Source organism: Cordyceps militaris, assembly GCF_000225605.1.
Source record: "Cordyceps militaris CM01 unplaced genomic scaffold CCM_S00006, whole genome shotgun sequence".
Lineage (NCBI taxonomy): Eukaryota > Fungi > Ascomycota > Sordariomycetes > Hypocreales > Cordycipitaceae > Cordyceps > Cordyceps militaris.
Genome location: NW_006271974.1, coordinates 2,606,699 through 2,630,034, shown reverse-complemented (window position 1 = coordinate 2,630,034; position 23,336 = coordinate 2,606,699). Strand labels below are relative to the sequence as shown.

The 23,336-nt window shown below is 36.3% G+C and overlaps 2 protein-coding genes across 2 annotated transcripts; both read left to right on the top strand.

Moving 5' to 3' along the window:
• Positions 1 to 345: 345 nt before the first annotated feature.
• On the top strand, positions 346 to 1,568 carry CCM_08079 (PQQ enzyme repeat protein; the record flags this gene model as incomplete). The annotated part of the gene is made up of 2 exons (XM_006673218.1): positions 346 to 1,334; positions 1,451 to 1,568. The coding sequence occupies 2 exons, from the start codon at positions 346 to 348 to the stop codon at positions 1,566 to 1,568; spliced, it is 1,107 nt and encodes a 368-aa protein (XP_006673281.1).
• A 668-nt stretch (positions 1,569 to 2,236) lies between these two features.
• Positions 2,237 to 5,155, top strand: CCM_08078 (uncharacterized protein; the record flags this gene model as incomplete). The annotated part of the gene is made up of 5 exons (XM_006673217.1): positions 2,237 to 2,269; positions 2,344 to 2,492; positions 2,536 to 2,701; positions 2,758 to 3,632; positions 3,697 to 5,155. 5 exons carry the CDS (start codon positions 2,237 to 2,239, stop codon positions 5,153 to 5,155), a joined length of 2,682 nt encoding a protein of 893 aa, XP_006673280.1.
• Between the last annotated feature and the right edge of the window lie 18,181 nt (positions 5,156 to 23,336).

Sequence of the window (23,336 nt, the reverse complement as noted above, 5' to 3'; positions counted from 1 at the left end):
GGGTGGCAGTCTCATTTTTATACATTTTTGAGTGACAAAGTGTTCAATAGTATCATGAAACGGCAGCTCACAAGCCTTTGTGAGGGTTAAGATAACATGAAAGCCCAAATGACGTGCTTATCAGCTCTGTCTGCGATGGCACCTGTTGGCGGTGGGCCTCGAGCGCCTCCAATTCGAAGCCGCCGGCATGCCGCCGGCTCGCCTACGGGATGCCGACGGCTGGCGCTCGTGGCAGCATGATGAAATACTTATTATATCAATTCGCCATCGTTGCAATCCTGGCAATTGATTGCTCAATTATTTCGGCAAGTGTCTTTCATCTTGCATCTTTTTTTGCTTGCCATCATGGAACAAAACACACTCAAGAGACGGGGCGTAGGCCTCACTGGGGTGGACAAGCAGCGTTCTTATGGCGGCTTCACCCTCTTCTGTCCTCTGACCAGTGCTACGGCCCATCTCATTGACATTAACGGTGACGAGGTCCATTCATGGACGCTCCCCGGCCGCGTTGGTCGGCACGCCCGCATCCTGCCCAATGGAAACCTGGCCGTCAACACGCTCCGACCTCCGACCAAAGAAACAACGGCGGACGGCGGACCGTTTCCCTTTCCTTTTTTCAACAAGTACGGTGGCGGCATCATGTCCGAGCTGGACCCGGCCGGTAACGTGGTGCGGCAGTTCAGCGATCCGCTTGGCCACCACGACCAGTACCACTGCGGCGACGGCGGGATTCTGTACACGGCCCTGGAAGCCCTATCGAAGGAGGAGTCGGCCAAGGTCGTCGGAGGTGTTCCTGATAGCGAAATTGACGGCATCACGTACGCGGATACGATTAGGGAAGTCGACCAGGCTGGGAACCTGACGTGGGAGTGGAAGGTGTCTGAGCGACTGCCGAGGGCGGAATACCCGCTGCAGGCGCACTACACGCGCGAGCACTATCCGCTGATCAACTCGGTGTTACCGCTGCGCGACGGCAACATTCTCGCGTCGCTGCGGTCCGTCTCGGCCGTCATCATCATCGAGCGGTCCACGGGCAACATCCTGTGGCGCATCGGCCCCGAGATCCTCGCGCAGCAGCACAACGCGACAGAGCTAGACAATGGAAACATTCTCATCTTCGACAATGGCGCTTTTCGCAACGGCGAGTCCGTCACATACACGCGTGCTATCGAAGTAGACCGCGCGACCAAGTCGATTGTCTGGGAATACCGCGACCGCTCGCAAATGGTGAATTTCTTTACGCCATTCATGGGGAGCGCGCAGCGGCTGGCGAATGGGAACACGCTGCTGTGCGAGAGCGCGTTCGGGAGGCTATTCGAGGTGACGGTGGATGGGTATGTTTGCTGGGAGTATGTTAATCCGCACTTTGCGGCGTACCCGGATGGAGTGACTGCGGGGATATTTCCGGGGGAGTCGAATGCAGTCTTTCGTGCATATCGGTACTCCCTAGAGGAGATTCCATGGCTGAAGCAAAAGTTGAGCGGATCAAACGCGTCAAGTCCGAGATGCGTGGTAATGTAGCCACTTTGCCAACGGACTTGATATGTACGAGCCAGTCATTCGAATAGAGGAATGGAGTGAAACCTTTAAAATGTGTGCTCGGAAATACTATTGTCCTGATGAAATATGGAACGATAGATCAAGAAAAATGTTGAAGCTGTCTCTTTGACACGACATGGATGTGAGTTTGTTGCTCCCAAGAATTAGGTGCCTAATTTGGCCTAGTCAGATCTTGCCTCGGCCTCGATTGAAATTGTGTCACGTGGCGAGATACCGCGGCGGCGATGGTGCGCTTGAAATATGCTCTAGATGGGTGGAAGTAATGAAAGAACAAGTCAAAAAAGTATGATTGTATAAGAAATAAAGGCAAGTTTTTATCAAATCGCACGTCGATATACTTCTTTTGTTAGTGTGAGCCGGGACGCGAAGGATAACGTGTAGGCAGTAGCACTAGTGCCTTGGCAACGAAGAACAAAACGCGGATAGTACGTGGTAATAATAGTTCACAAACATGTATATAGTTTTTAGTTTATTATTTTCATCCTTGTTTCTTGCTTAGCAGACTTGTTTTGTTACATCATTCTGGGCGGCCGTTGCCACTTGTAGGCCAGATGCAGTGGTGATCTTCAGTGGCTACAGTGCTAACCACGCGCTGTACGTATACCTGGGTAGGTGGTGCCTAGTGGTTGCATGGCTGCCAGGTACATGTGAGCAAATCCGCACGTAATCGCAGTACATGGGTGCTCCCGAGCACATGTCGGCTCTGTCTGTAGGTGGCCTCCACATGACGCAAGACGACATCGCATGTGAGCAAACGACGACGACCAAACGGCTTTGAAAAAGTTTCAACTTGCGAAAAGCATTGCTCAAAAATTGTTCAAATTGTTCAAATCCCTCAACAGCACTGCCTGCCTCCATCGCTGCACCCCAGACAACGACAGCTTCAGCCTCGGTGCCAGCTTTCGTGCAGCAGGCTGCAGCGGCTTGCAGCAGTTTGCGCCCCTGCATCTCATTTAGCCTGTGACAGAGCTCAAGGCACCTGCAACGCGACCCACCACGCCAAACCTCTGGCCTCGAACTCTCTCGCCAACCTGTCTTTTTCCAAGCTATACGTTCGTTCGCCTGGAGCGATCTGTTCATTCACGCTCTGCCAGGCCTGCGCCCGATTCACTCGTGCATCGAACTTCGCGGACCGTTACCCGTACGCCAGAAATTCTGCGCCATGGGCCAAGTTCCGAACGGCTCTGTGCCGCCTAGCGCAAAAGGAAACGGGAGTCGGAAAATCACAACCAAGCCGGGCTTCATCCCTTGGTCGATAAGCTTGACAGCACGGTAAGCAACTTCTACCGACACGGTATTGCAGCGCCAGATGCTGCTCTGCCAGGACTATCGCTAATTCGTCGATCCAGCCTCGCCACATGGGCCGCCATCCTCACCATTCTCTTCCGATGCCCGCCCACGCTCCAAGAATGCGACGAGACGTCCCCCTTTGTCTGCCAGCACTACTTTCGAGTCAAGAATGCCGTCGCGCCCCATGTACAGCCTTATTATGACCAGTATGCCGCGCCCTACGTCGTAATTGCGCAGCCCTACTACGACACGGTCAAGACCAACGTGATTGCGCCCGTCCGACACTATGCCGTCCACTATGGCGAGCCGTGGGCCGTCAAAGGCCGCGACTACGCCTTGGCCCAGTGGGAGGTCAATGGACAGCCGCGCATCGCCCAGCTGCAGGTCGTGACGCAGGAGCAGTACGAAAGGCTGCTCGCGCCTCACGTTTCCAAGGCTGTCGCGCTGACTGAACCCTACTACACTGTCGCCAAGGCGCAGTCCCTCTACGCCGTTAATAGCATCGTCTACCCTGCGTACGAATTCTCCAAGCCATACGCTATCCAGGGCTACGAGACTTCGCACAAATTCGCCTTCAGCACGGTGCTACCGACAGCCCAGTGGACATGGACAAACACCAACGCCTTCCTCGATCGCACAGTTTGGCCTCAGCTCCGCGTCGTCTACATCGAGAACGTGGAGCCGCAGCTTATGCGCATTGGTGAACGTCTGGGACGTTACAAGTCGCACACAAAAAGCAAAGCTCTGCACGAATCGTCCAGTACCTCGTCCTCTGCCTTCACGTACGTTTTGACCATGGTATCTACTGTGTCTACTGTGCCCCAGTATTCTAACCAGAAATAGCAGCTCAACCACCGGATCCGCCACTCAGTCATCGTATGTGAGCAAGCCTACTTCCCAGAATACTACGCCAGAGGCTGCCAGCAACGACCGAAGCGATGAGCCTGTACAGCCCGAGTCGCAAGTCGAATACGGATCTAGCCGTAGTCCCGTCGAGGCCCCGGAGCCTGAGGAGAACGAAACTGATCCACAGCGAAAAGTACGCGAAATGGTTGCCCAGGATTTGGAGTCGTGGCAGGAAAAGTTTGCCGCCCAAGCCGAACAGGGCGCCGCTGAAATCGAAGACAGCGTAGACGAAATTTCTCGTCACATGATTGACAACGAGGCCAGCGTTGGATTGTCGCTTATTCAACAGCTAGAGGATGCAATCACAACGGAACTCACAAATATCAAGGACAAGATCAACGCCTTGGTCTCACAGCATCTCGAAGGAGCTGAAATCGACATCAATGAGGAGACCATCCAAGTCGTTAGAACGGCTGGCTTCGTCATCAAATCCAGGGCCCAGGCTATCCGTAGCTGGCGTGAACAGTACGACGAGGACCTGCAGAGCACTGTTCTAGCTGCATCAGACGTTCACTTTGCCATTCTCGACGAGACCCGCAGCCTGGCCTTGCAGCAAATTGGTATGAAGTGGGCGTGGACGGATGGTGTCACCTACAAGGACTGGGCTAAGTACCATGAGCTCAAGAGCACTCTGAGAGACTGGACAGAGGAGCTTAAGCAGCTGATTGTCACCCACCCGACCCTGCTCGAGGCTCAGGATACTGTCGTGCGGATTGAGGATCGCGGCATGGAGATTGCTGCCGCCGCCGCCAAGGAGCTGGGCAGCCTTAAAGAGGTTGTCCAGTGGAAGGTGGCCGCCGAGGATGTCACGGACGAGTTTGATGCCGACCGTCTCAAGGCTATCGTGGACGACAGGGCTCGATTGGCCGAAGAAGAAAGGCTCAAGGCTGAGGAGGAGGCCAGACTGCAAGCTGAAGAGGAAGCTCGCATCAAGGCGGAAGAGGATGCCAGAGTCGCCGAAGAAGCCGCGAAGGCAGCCGAGCAGGACACCGATTTGGATGAGGACGAGGATGAGCGAATCCAGTCCGTCAAAGAGTCGATTGAGTCCAAGCCTCTTGTCAGCGTAGACGTTGATGCGGAGCAAACCGAAGAAGATGAGCGCATACGCTCCGTCAAGGAAGCGTTGACATCCCAGCCTCTTGTAAGTGAGAGCGCTGTGCCCGATGCCGCTGCCGACGAGACCGATGACGCTACTTCGAGCGCGACCGCTACGGAAGAGGCAACGCCGGCTGCCACTCCTGGAGAGACTCCGGCAGACGCCGACGAGAATGACGAGGAGAAGCCCGCTGTCCCCGAGGCGCAAGCCAACATCAAGATCCCGGCGCAAGAGATCAAGGGCAGCAACCGTAAACACGGCTTGCCCGTGCAACCTCCTGGCGCCAACGCCGTCGACCGATAAGGGCAATTATGAAGCCGGCAGCAACGAATTTCCTCTACTCGTGTTTTCAGTTTACCTGTCTGTACTATGGTTATTCTTTTCTTTTCATGTTTTTCCTGGTACTTTTTTCTTTTTTTGCAAATTGGTGCAACAACGTGCAAAGTCAACATAGCGTTTTGAATGGGAGGACAAGACACGAATGCGCACAAAACAGAGACTAGCGATGTATATCTGAGTTTTGGCAAACCAGAAATGATGGGTAGAAGGTTAGTAACAATGATGAATAAAACTCACATACCCCAGTTGCCAGTCCACCGCTGCTGTGTACGTCCCGCGCCTTCGCAGACTGGTTGCAGCTGATCTTTGACCGAGACTGTCGAGGACAAAGCACAATACCTGTTGCGGGAGCTAGCCGAGGTTGCTGCGGGCACCGATTCAAAGAATAAAGGTCGAGCCAAGAAATTGAACTGCTTATTCGTGAGGCGGACAGTGATCGAGGGTTTGGTGCAGAGGCATAAGCAGAACCAATGGGCTCGTAATAATCTCGTTGAGCATGTATCTTGCTACATCCCACGGTATGATTTCACGAAAGGTCGAATTTGCTCTGCTAGTAGAGGTCCGGTTAGAATACGAATGTAACGTGTTGGTGCTTGCGCAATTGACTGTCTGTCCCGCCAAACGTCATCTCCCCACCAAGCTCGGAGCTCAACCCCCAACAGGGACGCGGACACAAAGAAGCGGGAACCCCCAACGCCGGAGCAAACGCCAAGAATCCCGTCTTCATTGTTCTGTCGAGAAGAAGGAAATGATCGCCAATCTGTAGAGGGGATGGCACGCTAGGACCCTGTAGCACGATCAAAGGTGTGTGTGTGCCTGATCCGACTCGTATTACCAGCCGACAGCCTGACACCCGTGAGTGGCGCGATGGTGTCAGAACTGCGACATGGATTGATTATGCCAGTATAAACGAACAAGTAAATTACCTTCATAGCACCGACCAACAGCATTGTGTAGGCTTTGTAAATCACAATCAGGTTCACGACATCTCCTTCAAGAATCAGCATTAGGTAGACTTTACGAAGCAAAATCAGGTTCACGAGGTTTTAGTAACGCCACGAGCGTCTCCTGAAATATATTGCGCCCGCGTCTGCAACAATGGACAAAGGTCGATTACAAAGTCCATCCCGATACGAGCCCCAGACTTTGGTTTGCAGGTCCACTCACCCCGCCGTCAGATACAAAGGTTAAAGACAAGATGCGGGCTGATGAACGTCATGGACGGCTTGATAGCAAACAAGCGAAAGAGGTATAAAGCACAGACAAGTCGCAACTGAGAAGAAGAATAAGCCGCTCTAAAGTGTTGACCGAGTCACCGCAATCTTGTCGCCTTTCCATTGTTCGTCTCGCCCCGTTTCAGCACACACGTTTTGGCCACACTAACACTTTTGTTTTCGCAGTCGCAAAAACAAAAAAACGCAACAACCCAAGATGAAGCTCACCTTTCTCTCCGCTGCCGTCGCAAGCCTGCTGCTTGCCGGGCCCATCGCGGCCGAGCAGCCCATCGCGGCCGAGGAGCCCCTCGCACACCCGGCCGACCTCGACTCGGGCATCTCGTACGTCGGATCCCCGGCCAGCCAGGCCTTGAACACGCTGTCGGCGCGGGGCTGCATCGCAATTGATGATTGCCCGGACAGCCGGTTCGGCGTCGACGTTGCGGCCCAATGGACGATCGCGAAACACTGGAGGACGTTTCTCCGGTGGAGCGGCCAGTGCGGGTGCAGCATCTTTGAAATCTCTGACGGCGGCTGCAAGACCTTTTCGATTTGCTCGGGCACGCACTCCGTCTGCTTCGACTGGAAGCGCGGCCGCGGCCACTGGTGGGACCCCTCGGGCCACAAGACGTGCTACTCGCTCGACGCGGCTTATTACTGTAATACCGACAAATGGCAGGTTTGGCCCACGGCTGAGATTGAATGCACGTGGTAGGACCTGGGCAGAGGGGGGGGCATGGGCGATGGACGGCCTGATGAAATGTGAATGTAGTACAGTGATGATGCTCGTCTAGTAGTATGAATCGGTACTATGTAGCTTAGTCTCAGTTAAGCATGCTTTCTTTGCTCATTTGGTGTTGTTGGTTTGTGCTTGGGTACCTTGTCCAGCTCCTCTTGGTATTACTATGCAACACTCCTGTCACAACATATGGCAGTGCTTTCCTACGTAACGTAGCTTTACAGCTCTTTCATAGCATCAAATCACTGCTTTTCGCTGCGACCTATAACACGCCGCGCGTCATGAGGTGAGCAAGTCCCAAAACACAGCCCATCCTGTTATGAACCAGCTGTGGCCCTGACTGGGCTGAATCGAGCTGAGCCTGCCGGCCGCCACAACTCTGGATTTTCCTGTTGCATTATAGCTTATATGATCTGAGGGATGGCCGCATAATTGTGGATAGGCTTCATCTCGCTGTGCTCCGAAGGCTCCGCTCAACAGTGTCACGAGTCGCTCGTCCCAACGAACAAAGTTGGACATTGGGGTCCATCAATGTATTGGGACAGGGGTTGGTTTGAATCAGGCCATTACGATGAAACTCAATGCCGGAACTCTCGATATCATGCATCCTACAGCTTCCCTTTTAAGGCATACTAGCATGCTTAACATGAAGCGTAATCACGACGCCAATCGACAAACTACGCAGCTAGCCTCGGTTGATCTCTTACAAAACATCTTCAGCACCCCGTCTCTTTTCCAGTTTCTCTCCATCTAGGTGCGGGAAACGCGCGTATCATGTTGCAACGAGGCGCAGGGAAGGAACATCCACTCCTGATACACGGTGGAGTCGTTCTGCTATAGGAGTCTGTGAGAGAAGATGACCATGGCATATTATTACCGCGTGGTCGAAAGTATTAATAATGAATGGATCAAATTAGACAAGGCGAAAAGCTGCGCATCAATGACTCGCAGGGCAATACACACAGGGGCGTAATAGCAAAAAGGCGGAAGCTTGATCCGAACAAGAAAGAGATATAAAGTAGCCGGCCGGCGGCGCCCAAACTAACATCCAGATCGACCCAAGCCCGAACAAGGTGATCATTCATTCAAGTCCGACCTTTTTCGACTCACTCACGCTCTTTTAATTCACTACTACCTCCCACCCGCCGCAAAGATGAAGGTATCCATCATGCTCGCTGCGAGCGCCAGCCTCGCCGGCGCCACGCCGCTCCGCGCCCGCCAGAGCCCGTCCCTGCGGCCGTTTCTGCAGCCGGATGCCAGCTCCTCGCTGCAGAACTGCGGCAACGCGCTGTTCCTCGGCAACACGGATGACAAGTCGGAAGCCTGCGTCGGCACGCTCGAGTACTGCCAAAAGGGCTTCTACTCGCAGTTTGGCGAGCGCTTCGGCAGCGCGGCCGAGTGCGTGGCCGCGCGCGAGCCGGCGCCGCGCAAGCCCTTCCGGGAGCCCGACTTCAGCATCCGCAGCTGCGGCAACCCGCTGTCTGGCGCCAACACGCTGGACCAGTCGGAGGCGTGCGTCGGCACCCTCAGCTACTGCCAAAAGGGGTTCTACGCCGAGTTTGGCGAGACCTTTGCGAGCGGCGAGGCGTGCATGGACTCGCGCGAGGACCCGGGGCTCAAGCCGTTCAAGCAGCCCAACTTTAACTCGCTGGCTAGCTGCGGGAATCCGCTGTTTCTCGGCAACACGGAGGGCCAGTCAGAGGCGTGCGTCGGCACGGTGATATACTGCCGCAAGGGACTTTGGGCAAAGTACAAGGAAGAGACGTTTGGCAGCGAGGATGAGTGTCTCCGGTCGAGGAACCCCGCGCCCGGCGCTCCCAAGCACTCTCCGGTTTCGTCGAAGCCTGCGCCTGAGCCAACACCTGAGCCCAAGCCGGAGCCTACATCCAAGTCGGTGTCTGAGTCTGTCGCTGAACCTACATTGAAGCCAACACCCGAGCCTGTCCGCGAGACTACCTCGAAGACCACGTCTGTTTCCGTCTCCGAGGTGCCTTCGAAGCCGACTTCTCAGAGTGTTTCCGAGACTGCGTCCAAGCCGACATCAAAGACTGTTTCCGAGACTACCTCGAAGGCCACATCTGTTTCCGTCTCCGAGGTGCCTTCGAAGCCGACTTCTCAAACTGTTTCCGAGACTACGTCCAAGCCGACATCAAAGACTGTGTCCGTGTCGGTCTCCGAGGTGACTTCAAAGCCAACCGCTCAGACTGTATCTGAGATTGTGTCCAAGACGTCCTCTGCGTCCACCCCGAAGCTCTCCACGCCCTCGTCCGCGCCCACGCCATCGGCCAAGCCCGAGTCCACATCGACGCTTACTTCACAGCTCTCGTCGGAGCCTACTCCCGAGGCAACACCTGAGCCGGCGCCTGTCCAAGCTTGCATTCCCCCCAAGGCCCCGGCCGTGGATGAGGACCGATGGGTTTGGTCTTGATGCGCACCATCTGCCACTGAGAAGACATGAAAAGTGATGGAATGCCAGGGATAAGCGTCAAGAAATACATGCCCGTATCCGTATATAGCTTCTATACATAAGACGAATTATTACCATTTTGCCACATTATGAATTTTATCCTCTGGATTCGGGTTGTCCGAGAGCAAGGCTGCACAAGAAAACCATGTTTCCTGTAGCTTGCACCTACCCTACACAGGTACTGTACTCCACAGCGCGCACCGGCGGATTTCAGCGGATGTTGGTTTCGGTCATCCCCTGGACTGGTACCTGGGTGAACTGGCGGGCATTGGCCTCGCCATCTGCAAACACCATCGCCCTCTACAAACTTGCAAACAAACACCATCGCCATCATCGTCACCCTCACAGCCTTGCACTTCATCACACATCATCACCTGCCATTCATTCGCCCTCCATTCCAACATGCAGCATCAGATGCAACCGCCACACAACATCACTTCCGTCCCCCCACCACGTTGCGTCCGTGGCGTCCTGTCTCCGTCTCCCTCATCCGCCTATCAAGTCGTTCGTCCATGACCTACATACCTCGTCGACCGTGTTGGGCACCAGAGTTCGGCAAGATGATGATGTATTCCCTAGGCTAAGTGGGTGGCTTATACCCTAAGTAGTGCTTATATGTGCACATACACATGACAATATACCTTATCGCCTATAGCAGCGACCTTACTATTAAATAATACTAAATAATCTTACCCTATATATAGATAGAAACTAATTACACTCTACTATATATAAAGAGGTTAATAATAATTCCTCCTAAGTAAAGCTAAATTATAAGCATTTATATATATATATAGAAAATAAAAATTAAAAAAAATAAATTAATTAATACTTAATCCTCCTCTATATCTATATTATTTATATTATCCTTCTATACTAGCTATATAGCCTCCTATACTAGTATTAGTACCTCTATATTTAACTTATCTATATTACTCTTATATACTAGTACTAATAACTCTATACTTAGACCTTTATCTAGTTTAAATATATACTACCTTTAGTCTAGAAATAGCCTATTATTCTAGACTAGCCTAACTAGCTTAACTAGCTTAACTAGCTTTAGTAACTTCTATCTAGCTTTTAGCTTTATTATCTTAGTTACTACCTTAATAGCTACTACTATCTTAGCTATAGGTAGTTCTATACTTACTATATCTACTTTCTTTATTATTATATATTATATAAAGTTATAGTTAAATTCTAGTTTAAGTATTAGTTATTATATAAATATATACTCTACCTATTAGTATATATAGCTCTCTAAGCCCTTTATTATAGGGATATCTAGGGTATAGTTTACTATACTAGGGTAGTAGAATATACTAAAGGCTATATAGGTTTATTCTATAGATTATATACTAATACTATTAACTATTTTCTTTTATATTATTTTATATATAACCTCTAGTATAATAGTAGTAGTTAAATAGTTTATATACTATATATTAAGAAGCTTATATCTAAGTATAGAGATAGCTTTAAGTAGGTATTTACTAGCCTTTTATATCTCTATTAGTATATTAATATATTACTATATAGATAAAACCTCCTATTATATAATAGCTATACTTATCTTTATTATTTAGTATATAAAATTAATACTATATAGGACTATATTAGGCTTATCTATAGAGGTATAAGCTATAACTCTATTAACCTAGTTATTTATAGCTTTTACTATCTTTTAACCTAGCTAGGGTCTTTAAAGCTAGTCCTATACTATATTAGCTAAGCTTCTTATAATAACTATTAGGTCCCCTATATAGCCTTTTAGTAATTTAGTATTACTTTCTAAATATACTACCTTTATAAAGATAAGTAGTAGTACTACTAACTACCTAGTATCTTAGTATAGCTTTACTAGGGTAATACTTATTCTAGTAACTAAGTCTTTTAAGTAGGTAAGTTCCTAGTATATTATATTATTATCCTTCTCTAAGGCGTTTATAAGTCCTTATATTTTAACTATATATACTTATAATATATTAGCTATATTAGTCCTATTTATTATATATAAGTTACTTTAAACTATATTATATATATCCTCCTATAAGCTATATAAGTACTTATATTCTATTTTAACTAATATAATATTATACCTTATTACTCTCTATAATACTATTAGTCTAATATTAATATAGCTATTTAATTATATAATAGAGGGTAGTAGCCTAGCTACTAGCTAAGGAGGTATTTACTATAGCTATATATAAGTAAGGTAGCTAATATTACCTAGGTTTTCTTTTTTACTACTATATATAATTACTAACTTAACTTATTTAATATCTTTAATAATCTTTAGCCCTTACTACTTTATATTAGTTAACTCTACCTTCTATACTTTATTATTCTATTATCTCCTTTTCTTACTATAAAGCACTATAAGCTTTACTATTAATTTAGCTATATAATCCTTTACCTATTCTTTTATCTTTAATACTATATTAAACTTAGTTATATAAGGCTTAACTCCTATAAGTATTCTCTTAAGATTCTTATCCTCTAGATATTATTTTATAATATAAGCTTTATCTATACTATAAACTATTATAGTAACTACTATCTATATAAGTATCTTTAGCTTTAATATATTATACTTAGTTATTAGTAAATTACTAGTATTTTTATAGCTAAGGGTATATAGCTACTATATACCTAATATATACTACTTAAGGTATACTACTATAAGTAGGATATTCTAATTTAAGTATAATACCTACTATATAATAAAAGCTCTTAGTAATAGCTAGAATTTAGTATTTAGTAGGTTAGGTAGCTTTACTAGCTTACTTACTATATTATATAGAGCTTTTAAATTAACTTTATTATATTATATAGGTATAGGATTTATAATATCCTTTAATATCTATATATAGTAAAGCTTTATAAGCTTAAGGTTTATTAGTAGGGGCTTACTTAGTATAGTTAGTATAGTTAATAGATAAGAGGCTAATATATAAAAGCCTTCTTCTTTTATTAAGTTATTAAGTAAATCCTAATATTTTATCTTCTTATACTTATAGGCCTTATATAATACTACTTTTACTAATAAGCTTATTATATTATATTTTACTAATAAGCTTACCTTATTATATATATAAATAAGAAATAAAAATTAAAAGATAGAAAGAAATAGCTATCTACTAAGAAAAGTAATAATATTAATACTAAGAAATAAAGGAAGTAATAAGTAAGTTAGGGGGGGGGGGGAAGAGGTTTTATAAACACTATATTACTAGGTAGTCTAATAATAAATAGCGCTTATTTAATATCTAATCTTCTAATACTATTACTATATATTTACCTAGCTCTCTAGTAAATAACTACTTATTATAACTTTTATCTAGATTATAATATTATACTTAGAAAAATTATATACTATCCTTATACTTCTTATTTATTATCTAGATAATTTTATAGTCCTTTATATAAAGCTATAATAGCTTAAGTATTATAGTATACTTATATAGTTCTCTAGTCTATAGAGTTATATAACTAGCCTTTTTAATAGCTATCTATATATTTACTAGTAGCCTATTAGATTCTACTAGTAACCTATATACTAGTTCTAAGTAGTTAACTAAAATTACTAGCTAGATATATAATATAGTAGGTAGTACTAGTTAGTATATAGTATAGCTAATATACTCTATAATATAATAGGGTCCTATAAATTACTTCCTAAATTTACACCCTAGGTTATTAGCTATAGTATATCCTTTATATAATTTAAGATATACTATATTACTAACTATAAAAAAGTAAGTTATATACTACTAGTTATAGTAATTCTTTATTATTACTATAGTAATAGTAAAGGCATTATATACTAAGACTCTAGCTACCTTATAGTTTAGTTTTACTAGTATACTACTAATTAAGTAGTTTAATATATCTATAGGGTTAAATCCCTTAATAACTTTATATAGTAAGTACCTTATTAATATATTATATACTATTAATTTAAAAGATTAACTATAGTATAATTAATTCCTATTATACTAGTTTCTCTAAGCTAGTAATATAGACTTAGATAGCTAAGGATATTATCTAGATTACTTATTCTATCTAGCTATCTATCTATAGGTAGTATACTATAGTATATATAAGCTTTATATATATCTACTTCTATATATACTATTATAATACTACTATAAACTTTAGGTCCCTATCTAAGAGTATAATCTTAAGAATACCCTAGCCTTTATTAAATAGTATATTAAGTAGGATTTATACTACCTCTACTATATTAGATATATCCTTTAGAGGGGCTACTAATACTAACTTACTAAATTTATAAACTACTACTAGTATTACTATATACCCTTATTCTAAAAGTAGTAGTATTAGTATAAAGTTAATTAAGATATAGTAGTATAGTATAGGCGCTAGTAATAGTAGCTATAGGTTCCTATATAGTATATATACTTACTTATAGTATTCCTAGCACTTAGTATAATACTATAGGAACTCTTAAAAATACTTACTACCTTTATATATATAGTATTACCTTAGTACTAGTTTAAGCTTATTATATACTATATAATTACTAGTATAGATAGCCTTAAAAATATCTTATTCTATAGTATATAGGATATATAGCTTATCTAGGTAATCTATAACTACTTTCTATAGAAGCCTATTCTTAATCTTAAATAGGAACTTAGCTTTATTATTAGTAGCTAACTTATTATTATATATAATAGTATCCTATATATATATCTAGACTAGGTCCTCTTAGTATCTATAATATAGCTACTCTTTAAATTCTAGGCTTATACTAATAAGGCTTATATATAGTATAGGTACTATTATAAGCTATACCTCTAGGAAGTTCTTATTTATATAGTATACTACCTAGGGGCTATTAAGCTATAGCTTAGTATAATTATTAGGTATATTATCTAATAGGCTAGTCTACTTTAAGTCTATATAAGGGGGCTATATAGATAGCCTACTTAATATATCTAGGATAATATAGTCTATACCCTTATAATATATAACTCTTATATCTATATTATTAGTATACTCTATAGCCTATATAATTTTCTTATTAATAACTTATCTACTTATTATATTAATAATATTAAGTTACTTATCTAGTTAAATAATAAAGTAGTAGTTAGTAAAGTATATTACTAGTAGCTTATTTATTATATTAATTATATATTAAAGCTTTCTTAACACCTAGATATAGCTATATACTTCTATCTCTATAGCCTAGTACCTCTTTTCCTTATTTAATAATATATAAGAAAAAAATATAACTAGTTTAATTATTATATATAGTAAGTAGCTTACTACTTTTCTATCCTTAGTAATACTAGCTAGGGCTATCTCTTATATATAGTATACTATAACTTTAATACTAGTCTTTACTATATTAATATTAAAAAATAACTACCTATATATAGTAAAGTATACTAAGGTATAGTACTATATAAAAGCTATCTTTAGTTACTTAAAACTATATAACTCTATTTATATTAGAAGGGATAGTATATTCTAACTAGCCTAGTCCTTATAAGCCTACTATTAGGCTTAGGCCTATTATATATAATATACCTTACCTAATAGTATAGTTACTATCTTTTATACTCTTATAGCTTACTATAGCTAGGTCTTATATTCCTATAATAGTTCTATAATTATAGTATAGTATAGTATATTATACCTTAGAGCTTTAGTAAAGCCTAAAAGTATCTCTAATTCCTTTAGTATTATAAGAAATTTAAGCTTATACACTATAGCTAGTTTATTATCTATTATACTAAGGCTAAGGCTATTAACTATTTATCTAAGTATAATAACTAATATATATATAATATAGGATTTCTATAATCTAATTAATATATTACTATATAGTAAGACCTAAAAAACTTCCTAAATATAATATAAGTATTCCTTAAAGCTAATAGACCCTATAAAGATATCGTTATAGTATAGTAAGCCCTTAGTTTATCTTAGAATCTTATCTATATACTACTATATATAGGTATTACTATTCTTATAGCCTATAATAAGCACCTAGAATATATATTAGCCTCTATATATAATAATTATAAATACCTATATTAAATCTAGATATAGTTACTATTAATAGTAAAATACTATAGTGTTAATAATAGTAATATACTTAGTATAGGCTAATTTACTTATAATAGTATTTTATTATTATATAGGGTATATATTACTTAAGGCCTATTTATTTAAAGGCCTTATATCTACTACTATATAACCTTTCCTCTTATTACCTTATCCTTACTAAATAATAAAGATAGGGAATATAAATAGTACCTATATATATATATATTCTAGCTTACCTTTAGTAATAAGATTATTAACTATTATCTAGATAATCTTCTATTCCTTAAGACCCTATAGGTATACCTTATAGTAATATAAAAACATCTCTTCCTAGCCTAGCTTTAGGCATATATATATATATTCCTCTAGGGGTATTATAGTAAAGCTTTTATTCTTAAAGAATACTATATAGTTTATAACTAGCCTATATAAAGCTATATTTTACTATTATAAGCTATTATAATAGATATTAATACTAGTAGGATATATAATTATATCTATCTTAAAGGCTTCTAGTACTATAATAAACTTACTATTTTCTATTTTACTAACTACTACTAGCTTTATTACTAAGTTAGCTTACTATAGTTTAATAGTATATACCTAGGCCTTTAAGTATAGGGGGTATAGCTACCTAAGCCTTATATATTTATATAGCTTTATATACTTTAGTAAGTTATTATATACTAGTATATAGTATATATCTTACTATATTATAATAAAGAAAGCTATAATATTAAGTATTATTTAAGGTTTATATATATACTATACTTATTTAGCGCCTTTAGTAGCGCTATATTAGACTAGTACTAATATAGTCTCTCCTAGTATTAAGATAATATATAAGTTAGCTTTAACTACTACTATACTATATTATACTTAAGCCTATATACTTATTAGTATACTTATATATTAGTAGCTATATAAGATTACTTTTTACTATATAATTAATATATCTATTTATAGTAGCCTTAATATATCTATACTAAGTAGTATATTAGCTCTTAGCTTAGGTACTATAGTTATATTAATTATTTAATATACTATAGCTAGTATACTATCCTACTATATACTAGGAAGATATAGTAGAAAGTATATATACTTTATTACTATATACTAGGCTTACCTTATACTATATAGTTATACTAGCTATACCTTTATAAATAAGGTTAAGTTAGGATAGTTCTTAGCTAGCTATCTCTTATCTACTAATATAGTGCTAGAGCTAGTATTAGTATATATATTATAGAGTATACCTAGTATATTTAGGTCTAGGCAGACCTAGAAGTATAGGTATAACTAGCTAGAACCTTATAGTACTTAAGTTATTAGGCTATATATAACTATTACTTAAATAATCTATAGGGGTAGTTATAATCTAGGAGATATATTCTAAGAGATATAATATATAGCTAGTAGTACTATATTATATTTAATATATATACTTATAAGAGGGTTATTATAAAGAATATTAAAGTAAGTAAAATCTTAATTATTTAAACTAATAACTATATTTAGATAAGCTATATATATATATTTATATAAACTATTACTAGAACTAAAGGCCTAGCTATAGATATAGTATTTAGTTATACCTTATATAGTAATAATAAAGTAGGTATTAATAGTCTCTTCTAACTCTTTAGCTAGGGTATATACTATTATAGCTTATAGATTATTAAAATAATCTACTAAGCTATATTCTTCCTTCTCTAATAGTATATCTATAGACTAGTTATCTCCCTAGGTTATACCTTAATCTTCTATTTCCTTATCTTACTAGTATATACCTACTATCTACTATAGCCTATTACTTTAATTATATCCTCCCTAGTTATATAGCTAGTAAGGAGTATAATATAAAGGGTATATATTATTCCTATACTTACTATAGCTATTACTATTTTTTCTAAAGCTATTTATATTCTATATACTATTAATAGCTTAAGGTAAAATACCTATATTACTATAGAATAGTCTAGAGGGGGCTACTTATAAGGCCTTCCTTATATCCTATAGCTACTATATATAGCCTTAGTCTTACTATATATATACTAGAGGTAGGGATTACTAGCTATCCTAATAGCTATTTAACTATTACTATTCTTACTATCTATTATAAGACTAGCTATAGATATTATATAGCCTAGATAGGTACTATATTACTTAATCTAAATATAGTATATAAGGTATATTATTCTACTTCTACCTTATAAGATCTCTTATTATATTTTATTATTCTTATAATACTATTATAAGCTATAAAGCTATAGTATTTAATACTAGTAATAGTAATAGACTATAGATTATTAGGTTAAAAGAGTTATATACTATCTAAAGCTATACCTACTAGCCTAATTTATAAGCTTATATATCTCTTAATACTTATAAGGTATATATTTTAATACTATAGCTATTATATATATTTATTAAAGTATATTAGGCTTTTACTAAGTCTTTAGTAGCTTTTACTATTAGCTTCTATTATCTTTTAATAAGACTAGTATAGATATTCTCTATAAATATATTATAAAGTAGTTACTAGTCTACTATAGTAAGGTAGCTATTATACTATTAGGTAGTTTTACTATATAAATAGGTAACCTAAATATCCTTAACTTATTACTTACTATAGCTAATAATATACTATTTAAGTTAGTTTATAAATATATAAATATAGATAAAGGTTAGATCCTTACTAGCTTTTATAACCTACCTAATTCCTTATTTATCTTAATATTTAAGGTTAGGATTAAAGAAATTAATATTATTCTTTTAAAGTTTAATTAGCTTAAGCTTACTAGCTACTATTAATACTACTATAGATACTACTAGTATCTTTTTATAGTAATATACTAAGGTTATTTTTATAATAGTAGCTATCTATACTAAGGCTACTAAGGAGAGTATACTAATATCCTATATAGGTAGTAAGGGGTTGCTTAGAAAGGGTATACTTCTTATCTCTATCTAGCTTACTTATTAATAACTTACTTAAAGATTTAAGGTTATTTATTATCTAGTATCTATTTATATATAATAGGATAAGCTAATTTCTCTAAGCCTAGTAATAAAATTTAAAAAGAAGGCTAGTATTAAGGTTAAATAGGGATAAGAAGGGGTTTAGTTTTATATTAAAAAGGTACCTAGTAGGCTAAATATATATACCTAGCTTCCTTCCTCTTATCCTCCTACTTCCTACCTTTCCTACTCTTCTTATTATATTTATTCTCCTCCTTAATATAGCTTAAGTCTTATTAAGGATAGCTTTATATAGGCTTAGTAAATAAGCTACTTTATAAAGACTATATAGTTTCTTATAAGTATATATATATTTATATAAGTTCTCTAGGCTTTTAAAATAGTATATACTATACCTAAGTTAAAAGGAATCTCTTCTTACTTATCTATCTAGTCTTATATATATATAGTATAGGCTAGCTAGCTTATAATATAGGCTAGATAACCCTTATCTATTTCTATATATAGTAGCTTAGTATTAATATACTACTTAGCCTACTAAAGTTAGTATATTTTAGTTAGTATTTAAGTTAACTAGCTTAGCTAGATCTACTCTTATAATACTAGTATTAGGGGGGGGGGGGGATATAGTTTAAATTAAATTAAGGGGGGATATAGTCTAGTATATTAGCTATAGCTAATTATAGGTAGGAAAGAAAAAAGAAAAAATAAAAATAAATATTACTATTAATAAGAGCTTTAAATTTAATAAATTTTAATAGTCTCTAATAATCCTACTAGTATTACTACCATTTTATTAGGCACTAGAGTTCGGCAAGATGATGATGTATTCCCTAGGCTAAGTGGGTGGCTTATACCCTAAGTAGTGCTTGTATGTGCACGTGCACGTGACAGACCGACTGCATCCATTCTGACGTGCAGCCACCCGCCTGCGCTCCTACGGCAGCCTATAGGTGAGTTGTCGCTAAAACGTATTTTACATGCTTATATCGGGGTTTACACACTAGGCACACACCAAAAGCGTATATAATTATTTTCAGTATATCAATATCCACATTTATATAATATAGAATATAATTTAAGGCTATATATACTATTTACTAGTAGAATTATATTTTATAAATCTATAACTCTTTTTATTATATTAATTACTATTATAAATATAGTATTATTAGTTATTATAGCTTCTATAGCTTAGCCTAATAATACTAAAGAGTTAATAGCTTAAGTACTTATAAAGGCTAATATTCTTATAAATAAATAGCTTAATACTATATATAAATAGTCTATACCTATATACCTACTTTAACTAAATTTAATACTAATATATAGTTATAGATAAGGCTAATTATTAAATCTATTATATATTTAGAATATTAAGGTAATAATTATTTATATTTATAGTAAAGAATATAAGATAGCTTACTTAAAATATTAAAATTATAGTTATATCTTTACTAGCTATATTTAGCTTTAGGGGCTAGCTAGGAATATATATATAAACTATATATACTCCTCTTAAGTATACTAATACTCTTTAAAAGGTATTATATAATACTACTTATATATATTATTAACTAATAATAGTTATAGCTAAACTATACTCTCCTATTATATAAAAGGATATACTAAATATAGTAAGTATATATAATATTATATAAGTATAATAGTAATAGATTACTATAGTATTTATTAAATAAGTAAAGATTTAAATAAAATATAACTAAATATATATTTAAGTATATTTACTAGTACTTTATTAAATATTATAGCTAGATATAAATAGTAATAGTTTATATATAAAAGAAAAAACTTTATATAACCCTTTTTCCTTAATTAATATTAATACTTATTATAATAAAGAAATACTACCTAAAGATAGGTATATAGTATTAAGAGTTAGTATAGTAATATCTAGACTAGGATATATATCCTTACTACTACTTAATATTATATCTATCTATATAGGAATTACTACTACCTATAGAAGAAACTATTTAAAGGCCTTTTCTAAGTAATTATAATATTTTAAGTATAAAGTTAACTATAATTAATAATAAAGACCTTATTATACTTAACTTAATAAATAATATAGATATACCTTTAACTTAAGTTATACTTTAAAGCCCTTCTATTAATAGTTAGGTTATAATATAGAGTACTATTTTAGATAGTATATAAGTAAAATAAGCTAGTTTTATTATAACTTAGCTAAAAATAAATAATAAAGGTATTATATTTATACTTTAGCTATTTAATACTATAATTAAAAATAGATATATTAAGAATATTCTAATACCCTAGATAATATCTAGTCTAAACTATATTAATAAATATATATTATAATAATATACTTATCTATAGTTTAAATACTAGTTATATAGAGATATACTATTATTAATTATATTAGATAGTATTAATCCTATATTATTAGTATTACTAGATAAAAAGTAAGAAGTTAAGGTTATAATTATCTTAGAATCCCCTTTAAGTATTATTAATTATTATACTAGTATTTAATAAATAATAATAATTAAAAGGCTCTTAATAGCACTTAGGTATAATTAATTAAATAAGAAGATTATAATTAATCTTTTAATAATATATCTAGATAATTAAAAGTAACTAATAATAGGTTTATATATAATAAAGAGGGTTTATACTAATTTATAAGCTTTATCCTATAAAATAAAGCTATTAATAAAGAAAGTAATAACTTAAAGGCTAAATATATTAAATTTAAAGCTTAATATTAAGTAAGAGATTATATAAGCTCCTTCTATTACTAGTAATTTACCTAGCTTAGTAAAGCTTATAAATAAGGTAACTAGTAAGATAGAGAATAATACTACTAGTACTATTATATAAGAGGATATACTAATAATACTAAAGGATAAAAGGGTTTTTCTAATTTATATAAGGAAGTAAATATTAAAAAGATAAATATTATATATTATTATTTATTTTATATTTTATATTTTAAATATAAAAATAGGAAAAAAAAATAAAAATAAAGAAAATAAAAAAAAAGGGTTATTCCCCTATAATAAGCTCTTAGATTATATTAATAGTAATATCCTTATATAATAATAATTTATTAAACCTTATATAAGTATTAGTAACTAGCTCTAATAAGGCTAATCTAGGAAGAGTTCTTTTAGCTTAATACTAATTAAGTTACTTATATAAGTATAAGTAAATAGGAAAAAGAGGTATTTCTAGGTTACCTACCTCTAGTAGACTACTAAACTTATACTAAATAATCCTATTATAGATCTAGTATATAACTTATAATAAGTATATATTAATAGTATTATTTAATATTTTAAAGATAGAGTTTAATACTTTTATATTATTAATAGGTAGTAGGAATTTATAATTTAGCTTAGTATTATAGCTAAGGTTATAATATAAAATATTTAGTTAACTAGTAATTTTACCTTCTTATATATATATATAATAGATATTCTATTTATATATAAAAGTATAAAGGTCTTTTTAAATTAATAGTATATATAAATAGAGAATAATAATCTTATCTATAAGATTATTAATAAAGAATAAGCTATAGTCATTAAGTATAAAGAAATATATCTAAATAGTTATATTAGTATATATATCTATAGTTATTAATAATTACTTATTTACTAATATTTAATAGGAATACTTAGAAAGTATTACTATCCTTTAATATATATATTATAAACACTTTAGCTATATAACTATACTTTTATAAATATAAGCTCTTAAGATATTCCTTATAACTCCTAAGAGTATTATAACTTATTAGTATTATTATAAGTTTAGTATTATACTAGTATATTATTTTAAAAGAGAAACTAGTATAGCCTAATAATAATAGTAGTCTTACTACTATAATTAGATTATAATTAAGTAGGTATTATCTTTTATATATTTAATAGGGTAATATATTACTATATAATACTCTATAAAGTTATTATAGAAATACTAATATAGAACTAAGTAATATAATATAAATATATATTAATTCCTATATAAATCTTAAACCCCTATAGCTATAGCTTTTTATAGCTATTAATAGACTAAATCTAATTAAGACTATAGGTTTTAAAGTCTATATATAGTATTTCTACCTATTTCTAATAATCCTAAAGGTTTTTAGAGGATACCTTATAATAAACCTTATATAAAGTATTATAGCTAATATTAATACTAGCCTTATATATATATACTATAAGGAATATTTAGCTATTATTAATTATATACTACTTAGTAGTAAAATTATTCTAGAGATATACTTATACCTACTCTTATATAATATCTTAATATATAATATCTTATTATTAGTATATATTTTACTAGTAGTAGATTAAGCTAACTTAAAATAGTAATAATTAGAAACCTTTATTAAGTAGTTACTTATAAATATTAAAGTTAGTAAGGTTCTAGGCGAAATATAACGTTTAGATACGTTTAGTAAGTTTATCTTAGTTATTTATTTATACTTATAAGTAAATATAGTTAGTTTATAAAAAGCATTATAGTGTTTAAGAGCGAATATTATAGCTATAGTTATCTTATAGGATATTATAAATCTTCTAATATATAAGATATAAGTCTATATATTAAATAATAGCCTTCTTAAATAAATTAAGGTTAATTATAAAACGT